Source organism: Branchiostoma floridae, chromosome 1, assembly GCF_000003815.2.
Source record: "Branchiostoma floridae strain S238N-H82 chromosome 1, Bfl_VNyyK, whole genome shotgun sequence".
Lineage (NCBI taxonomy): Eukaryota > Metazoa > Chordata > Leptocardii > Amphioxiformes > Branchiostomatidae > Branchiostoma > Branchiostoma floridae.
In genome coordinates, this window is record NC_049979.1 from 1,461,285 (window position 1) to 1,470,350 (window position 9,066).

Here is a 9,066-nt window from a genome sequence, read left to right on the forward strand (position 1 = left end):
TGGCCCTTCAACCGTGAAAATTTGAAAATGTAAAAAGTTGGCATTAGACTAGATGGTAACATCATATGATTTTTTTGGTCAGTCTAGATGGCTTTATCATCATTTGTCATATTTGATTAGACATTATTCAACACCCAAATGATAGTAAAGTACCACTACGCTAGTTGAAAATTAGCGTAGTGGTCATCATTGTTACGTAGTGGTAGCAAATCATAGCGTAGTGGCCCACTATGCTAAAATGCACTAACTAGAACCTTGTATACAATTTCCGTCCCCAGATGATGAGCTGCCGGACTACATCATGGTGATGGTTGCCAACAAGAAGAGCCAGGCGCAGATGACTGACGACCTCTCCCTGTTCCTGGCCAATAACACGGAGAAGTTCACGGCATGGTCAGAGGAGAACACGCTTATCTTGCCGCATACGGGGTTGGACAAGTCCACTAGCCCTATTGTCCCGGGCAAGTGAAAATGCTGGTCAGGCAAGTGTATGCCCTACCCCACTTGTCCGATCAGCATTCTCACTTCGGGCAAGTTAAATTTCCATTGAGTGACAAATTTTCACAACATAACATAAAGCAATGGGTCAACACAGAAAAATAGAGCTAATAACAAGAATTCCATTGATGGAAGAGAAAATAAATAGAAAAATGTCACTTAGATTTCGGGCAAGTGAAAATTAAAGTTGGTTTGGGCAAGTAAATTTTTTTTATGTAGTTGCCCAGTAGGACAAATTAAATGAATTTTGGAAAACTTGTCCAACCCTGCCATACCGTAGATGTTTTTGTGGGAAGAGTTGGAAAACCTAAGTAAAGCTGTTTTCACTTACATGTTTTGGTTGGGAGAGTTTTTGTTGGGCTTCTATAGACTATAGCAGGATTTAGGGTTGCCGTTTTGAAAGCTCCAGACACAGAGAAGTACACTGCATGGTCAGACAGAGGATAACACATTCATCTTGCCACATACTGTAAATATTTTTCTGGGAAGACTTATTGAATCTCATTTCACATACATGTACGGCCTGTAATGTTTTGGTTGGGAGAGTTTTTGTCTGTCAATAACCTGTATCAGGCTTGAAGGTTGTGGTGTTGAAAGTTGTAGACTAGAGTCCATGTGCATTACTAGTATACGTGAATTTTATTTTATTTTCTATTTTATTTATTTCTATTTCTATTTTATGGTAGAAGCCGAAACACATTTTATTTCAAACTGGCCCTTCTGTGATCAAGAGAGAAAAGAGGTCTTAAAAGCCACCAAATTCTATCCTAATATCCCCACTTTTACAGACAAAAAGAAAACCACTCTCCCCTTAATGTCACAAAACCCACACATTATAGAAAAAGTGGGATCTTTCATCCTCCACTGTCTCAGAAAAAGAAGTCAAACCCAATAAGTTACATCTTTAAAGTTTCAGTTAGACTAGAGCAGTCGCTTACTATGCTGTTTTAGTGTTAACCATTTTTTGTCTGTCATTTTTTTGTCACTTGCAATTAGCCCTCGGGCCAGAATTTGCAATAAACTTATCAATTATGTTAGGAAGATATAATCAGTTGCAGTTGCAGCTAAACATCTTCAGTGGTATACTTGCAACAAAGTAGGTACATTTGCAACAGATTATTGCTCCGGAAGTTTGTCACAAAGAAATCTTGAAGTTGTGGAAATAAGATATTTTCCTTTCCCCCCACAGGCTCCACGGAGTCCTGAGCAAGCTACAGAATGCAACGGAAGGAGAAGTGAACACAGTGTTCCAGCAGGGTAAGGACTTCAGTATATTCAAGTAGATCACAATATGATTGATCTCAATGTCCACATTTAAGAATGATTAGCTTCTCAGAAGTGCAAAAAAATTGAAAGCATTTTCTTACAGTTACATTCATCCTCTGTGGAAACTGCTACACTTCCATTGTCCTTTCATGCTGTCAGTATGTTATCTAGGATGGCAAAGGGCCTTGCATGGCAGAAGTCCATAAAACCTTTCATTTGTTTCTGGTGTTTACCTACAGAATCTGACGCTGTGAGCAGGAGTGCCAAGGCCATGGCCGCTGTGACCAGCCAGAAGCCGCCTGCGCCGGCTGTAGCCAGTGTCTCTACACCTGCCGTGTCCACCCAGCACCTGGCAGCCGCCCCCCTACCTGCACAGCCCCCCGCACAGGCCCCCTTGCTGATCCCCCCTCCGGCGGTCCCCCCTCCGGAGCCCATCATCTCCATCAAACCCGATGATTCGGACATGATGGAGGAGCTGGAGACTGAGGTACAGTAATCATCATTTCATCTCATCATCATTTCATCTCGTCTTATTAGTTATATCACTCAATCTGTGGGATCATTGGGTCATCCTCCTAAGCAGGAACATCCAACGGTGAAACCACCTGTCTGGATGTACCCTGCTTTCTCAACTGCCTCCCTTAGTTCCTGACTGCCTTGCTTATAGATATTAATGAGTTTACCCTTATTATGCGATGTCCCTTTTGAAAACTGAAAGGTCTATTCTCTGATTGGCCGACAGTCGGTTTGTGGCGACGCCCACAGGAACTAAGGGTGACGGTTGAGAAGGCAGGGTACATCCAAACAGGCGGTTTTGCTGTTGGTTGTTCCTTCGTAGGAGGATGCATTGGGCCCAGGGGTATCATAGAAGTTCAGTTTTCTCCACCATTTTCCGTGTTTCTTAGTGTTTCATTTAGCGTCATGCCTGGCCATTCTCTGATATTATCCTCCCATCCTTTCTATTGCCTAACCTCTCTTCTTCTTCCCTGGACGATTTCCTGCATGATAATTATGGCTAGTCACAATCGCTGTACCGTTTCAGTTTTCTTGTCATTACTGTATCATAGGTATAAATCTTGAAATAATTTCTGGTTTTATGTTCAAGGTTTTTCACAGTGTACCCTCGTGGAGAACTTGTCACCCAGCAAACATTATTTTGCTTTAAATGCAAACCTCAACGATTCTTCTTCTCCAGGAGCCTGCCCCCCTCCCCACTGTATTGGCACAGTCCAGACACCCTGCAGCCACCCCTGTACAGTACCAGGCTGTGACCACCTCCCCTCCCAAACACAGGCCTGCAGATGTGGACAGGCATGCAGCTAAACAGTCTTCTGTACAGTACCTACCACAGGTGAGTCATGCTTACACACCTGTACAGTACCTACCACAGGTGAGTTATACTTGCTTACCTGTACAGTACCTACCACAGGTGAGTCATACTTACACACCTGTACAGTACCTACCACAGGTGAGTCATACTTACACACCCGTACAGTACCTACCACAGGTGAGGCATACTTACACACCTGTACAGTACCTACCACAGGTGAGTCATACTTACACACCTGTACAGTACCTACCACAGGTGAGGCATACTTACACACCTGTACAGTACCTACCACAGGTGAGTCATACTTACACACCTGTACAGTACCTACCACAGGTGAGTCATACTTACACACCTGTACAGTACCTACCACAGGTGAGTCATACTTACACCCCTGTACAGTACCTACCACAGGTGAGTTCTACTTACACACCTGTACAGTACCTACCACAGGTGAGTTCTACTTACACACCTGTACAGTACCTACCACAGGTGAGTCATACTTACACACCTGTACAGTACCAGGCTGTGACCACCTCCCCTCCCAAACACAGGCCTGCAGACATGCAACCAAACAGTCTTCTGTACAGTATCTACCACAGGTATCCGGTCGTTTCATGTACCGTATATGTACAACTGTTAAGTCAACTTGTCTTGTACAACCATCAGTTCAGTTCATTGGTAGGTACAAGCTGGGACTGAGTTACTCGAGCCACTTCATCTGGGCAAACCTCTATTCTCAAGTCTTAGCACATTCTTTGGTGTTCTTGAAGCCTTTTAATGTGCTAATCAACGTATAGTTTCTTGAAAACTTTACAAGCTTGCTTATTATGGACAACATCTGTGCTTTGATACACCTCATTATAAACTTAGTGTTTCATGATTCACAATTGCTAGATTCTGATTGACGCTCGGAAGTGTATATTTTGTTATTTTGGTTTGTTGGTTGTTTTTCTTTGTTTATGTTATTTTGTATAGAGCATGTCTGTTAAGCAGTACACTAAGCACTGAGTACATTTAACCCATTTAACCTTTGCTGTATTGCCCAGTCCCCTGTGAAGCCCCGGCTTGCCGCTGTGTCCAGTCGTAGCAGCCATCATGGCAGGCAGGTGTCCAGCCAGCATGTGTCACAGGTGGGGACATGTTACCTTTTACGCTCATACAGACTGTTCAAATCCACCTATAACGAAGAAGAGTATCTTAAGATTCCGAACGAACGACAAAGATCTATTATCACCAAACTACGAATCAGCTGCCACAAACTCCGTGTTGAATCAGGGAGGCACAACCACACACCTCTGGAGCAAAGAGTCTGTCAGTTCTGTAACCTGAACAAGATCGAAGATGAATCTCACTTTCTATTAAATTGTAGTTTATATAATAATGATAGAAGTATTCTTTTTAGCTATATTATAGGAAAGTTCCCTCGCTTTGAATATATGTCTAGTGTTGAAAAATTCATTTTTCTTATGAGCTTTGATCAAACGACATTATACAAACACATCTCAAGCTACATATTTAACATAACTAAGAAACGAGAAGAAGCCGAACAAATGTATTAGAATAGTTTTAGAATTTATGTTTTAGATTAGTCTTAGAAACCATGTTTACTGCATTACTACCCTTTGTATCTATATGCCTGTACTTAGCCCGAGAATGTGCAATAAAGGCTATTACAATAAAATGTTTTATCAGCTCATTCATTGGTTAACTCAGATCCTTTGCAAATCAGTGGCACATATTGAAGGTATACATTCAACTTAAGTACCACATCAACAGTTAACAATTGTACTTGATTAAAATCCAACATTGTATGCTGCACTTGATTAAAGTCCAATGTTGTATGCTATAGACCTTGCCTAGTTTTACATTAGCAAACGTTCCCTTTGCTTTCTCACTCCTTCAGCAATGTCTAAGTGTTTTTCACTTACTAAAAATAGATCTCATGATGCATGATACATTTTATTCCCTGGAAAAAAGTCCTGTGATTCACAGAGTTCATTTTTCAGGAAAAAGATCTCACGAGGCGTGACATTCCTTTTCCTGGAAAAATACCGCATGATGCACTTCTTTTCCTGAAACAGTCTAAAGATACGCTACCTTCATTTTGCTTGAAAAGTATCTCATGATGTTTAGATCTCCAGCTATTGTAGAAGTTTATTTGCAAGTTCTTGCCCGAGGGCTAATTGCAACATGAAACATACAGAGAATATAATAAACATGTATAAAATGAAATACTTTGGTATAGATAACAATGGTGACAAGTGTAAACGAGTGACTATTCTATCAATGGTATGGACTGCTGAGAGCTACAATCTACGTATTTAGGGTTTGACTTCTTTTCTGGAAGCAGTGGAAGACGAAGTGTCCCACTTTTTCTATGATGCGTGGGTTATGTGACGTTAACAGCGTTATAGTTTTGTTTTCGTCGGTAAGCGTTTGGAAATTTTTGTGGAATTTGCATGCCTCTTCAAATAACTCCTTTCTTTCCTGATCGTTAGAGAGATCGTTAGAGAGATCGTTAGAGAGATCGTTAGAGAGGCAGTTAGAAATAAAATGTATTTATAAAATAAATTGTATGCGCGCACATGAGCACTGGGCCTGTAGGAGAGCGTCATTCTGGAGTGAGACGAATCAGGCAATACATGTTGTGTCTGACTCAATCTATGGACAAACTGGTTAGGCTAACGTCTCATTTCAAAACCGGGGCCCAGCCAGGCTGTTTGTGGAAATGGAGAATAGAAATGTAGTTATGTAGACGTAAAAATATACACAAATAATAGCCACGACTATTCTCTTAATGTTTTGTGCAGTTTGGTGTCCTTTGGTATCATGCTTTTCGTTCCCGAATGCTGCCGGGCCGGGCCCTGGTTTGGAAATATGACGTAGTCCTTAAGACGGATTGTTGCATGGCACTAACTTTTCTTGTCTCCTCCCGATCAGGTTCATCCGGTTGCCCGGAAGCGTAAGACCCCGTCCTCCGTGGTTGGTTCCGTGATCCTGTCAGCAGCACCAGATTACGAGTCGGAGGAGGATGAACCCCTGAGGAAGGGCGTGGCCAGTACGGTCAGGGTTCCAGAGAGGAGGTCAGCGGTCTCTTAGAGTATAGTTAGTACTCTATCTTGTATAGATACTGATAGAGTAAGTTTACAGGGCTTAAGATGTTATAACACTACTGTAACTGTAACTGTAAAAGCAATGTAAGTTCCTGCTGGTAGTGTCAAAAGAATTCTCCTATATCCTGTATAGCTAGATTTGAGTACTTGGCACATGATTCATTGACCAATCCTGCCATGTCTTCCTCCCTGCAGACCCAGCCTGCCTCCCTCCAAACAGGCTAACCGCTCCCTGCTGAACTAAGATGTGCACTACGTACAACAGCCACACTAGTAGTCTGTTTACAGGGATTAAGATGTTATAAAACTATTTCCTGACCAATCCTGCCATGTCTTCTCCCCCGCAGACCCAGCCTGCCTCCCTCCAAACAGGCCAACCGCTCCCTGCTGAACTAAGCTGTGCACTGTGTACAACAGCCACACTAGTAAGCTGTTGTAAGCACACTAGTAGTCTGTTTACAGGGATTAAGATGTTATAAAACTATTTCCTGACCAATCCTGCCATGTCTTCCTCCCCTGCAGACCCAGCCTGCCTCCCTCCAAACAGGCTAACCGCTCCCTGCTGCTGAGAGCCATCTCCGAGGCCAACCAGTCTGCCGGGAAGGTCAAGGGCAGGCAGGAGCACGCACAGGAGGTCATGGTGCAGCCCATGCAGGTAAACAAACAAACAAACAAACAAGCAGGTAAGGTAAAGGGCAGGCAGGAGCACGCACAGGAGGTCATGGTGCAGCCCATGCAGGTAAACAAACAAACAAACAAACAAGCAGGTAAGGTAAAGGGCAGGCAGGAGCACGCACAGGAGGTCATGGTGCAGCCCATGCAGGTAAACAAACAAACAAACAAACAAGCAGGTAAGGTAAAGGGTAAGTCAGGAACACGCACGGGAGGTCATGGTGCAGCCCATGCAGGTAAACAAACAAACAAACAAACAAGCAGGTAAAGGTAAAGGGTAAGTCAGGAACACGCACGGGAGGTCATGGTGCAGCCCATGCAGGTAAACAAACAAACAAACAAACAAGCAGGTAAAGGTTAAGGGTAAGTCAGGAACACGCACAGGAGGTCATGGTGCAGCCCATGCAGGTTGGTTTGTTTGTTTGTTTATTGCAATCTCCATCAGACTTAACAGTTAGTGTTGTTTACATGAAAACAGGATTTTAAAATACCAGTCGGATACTCCTCCCGACCATTGTTTTGAGCATCCCCCATTGATAAGTTGTCACGAACAACCAGGTTCAGGTTCAGGTCTGGATCTGGACCTGGTCCTCTGGACCTGAACAGAACCTGTTCCTAGTTTTTTTGTACAAGCTGTACCAGTACCCACCCCTAGTCAACCAGTTTAGGCAACAGGTAGAGATCAACATATGCTTACTTATCTATATAGCATCTAAATGTAGCTGCAGCCAAACAAACATATATGTACGCCAAAAAGTAGTTACTCAAGCAACTGGATATGGTTTTGAAACATTCAGATGTTTCGGATAGAATCCACTATCCTTCGTCAGTAACACTGAAGTGATCTGAAAGAAACAGGTCTTTTATACTCTAACTATGAATGAAAGACAATTTCAGATGTCCAATAGGAAACGTTGTAAGACAATTTTGACTGAAGACAATTGGATTCCAAAGAAAACAAAGGTGATAGTGGATTCTATCCGAAACGTCTGACCGTTTCAAAACCATATCCAGTTGCTTGAGTAATTACTTTTTGGCGTATCTTATTACCTGGATGTCTAACCTACATCGACGTAAACATATATGTAAACAGAGGACATAAGATTTGGACTGTTGTTATCCATAGAACCAGGTTTGTGTGCCCTGAAATGAAATGAACTGTATGACGTAACTTTCAGCCAGCCAAGGTGACCTTTTGGCACCACATTTGTATGAGTTATCAGTAGACGGTTAAAGATCATGTTGTTCTTCTCCCTGGCAGTATGACCCCATGGTGGGGTCAGAGTACCACCCAACCAGCTACAGGCCGACCGTGAGGGTCGAAGGTCACCAGCTGGGGGGTTACCGCAGTTTTCGTAACATCGTCTCCAGGACAATCCAGCCCAGCCCGGTACAGGAGGAGGGTAGGTGTTGGCCTCTTGTTTCGCAACCCAGTAAATCACCTTTTAAAAGTCATAACACACCAGTTTCCTTCATTCAGTGCAAGCTGCTTTAGACCAAACTGTTAGGTTTGATCCACTCACATGGGAATGTGAAAACCTTCTCTTTTCAATAAGTGTGGTGGGGTCTTCAAGTTGTGGCTTGCCTCAAAATGGGACTCCCACTACAACCCTACCCACAAGACCACCATGTGATCATGCTGTTACAAGACATAGAATGTATGATGTGGTGAAATTAAGACTGTTTGTCTCACTTGTGTTGTTTACCTGTGTGCTGTCTCACCTGTGTTGTTTACCTGTGTGCTGTCTCACCCGTGTTGTTTACCTGTGCGTTGTCTCACCTGTGTTGTTTACCTGTGCGTTGTCTCACCTGTGTTGTTTACCTGTGTGCTGTCTCACCCGTGTTGTTTACCTGTGCGTTGTCTCACCTGTGTTGTTTACCTGTGCGTTGTCTCACCTGTGTTGTTTACCTGTGCGCTGTCTCACCTGTGTTGTTTACCTGTGCGTTGTCTCACCTGTGTTGTTTACCTGTGCGTTGTCTCACCTGTGTTGTTTACCTGTGCGTTGTCTCACCTGTGTTGTTTACCTGTGCGTTGTCTCACCTGTGTTGTTTACCTGTGCGTTGTCTCACCTGTGTTGTTTACCTGTGTGTTGTCTCACCTGTGTGCAGACTACCAGGAGCATGACCTGGTGACCCCGCCCGGCGACCGGCGCAATGTCGTATCCAAGGAGGAGGAAGAAATGACGA

General features: G+C 43.4%; 1 protein-coding gene across 1 annotated transcript in view; it reads left to right on the forward strand.

Moving 5' to 3' along the window:
• The window catches only part of LOC118422329 (zinc finger CCCH domain-containing protein 14-like), a 22,219-nt gene that overhangs the window by 1,663 nt on the left and 11,490 nt on the right, over nt 1-9,066 (forward strand). Inside the window, exons 3-11 of the mRNA XM_035829851.1 lie at nt 279-393; nt 1,688-1,755; nt 2,004-2,251; nt 2,960-3,115; nt 4,141-4,224; nt 6,035-6,177; nt 6,730-6,862; nt 8,141-8,282; nt 8,989-9,062. Coding sequence (XP_035685744.1) covers nt 279-393; nt 1,688-1,755; nt 2,004-2,251; nt 2,960-3,115; nt 4,141-4,224; nt 6,035-6,177; nt 6,730-6,862; nt 8,141-8,282; nt 8,989-9,062 — 1,163 coding nt within the window. The remainder of the gene's footprint in view (nt 1-278; nt 394-1,687; nt 1,756-2,003; nt 2,252-2,959; nt 3,116-4,140; nt 4,225-6,034; nt 6,178-6,729; nt 6,863-8,140; nt 8,283-8,988; nt 9,063-9,066) is intronic.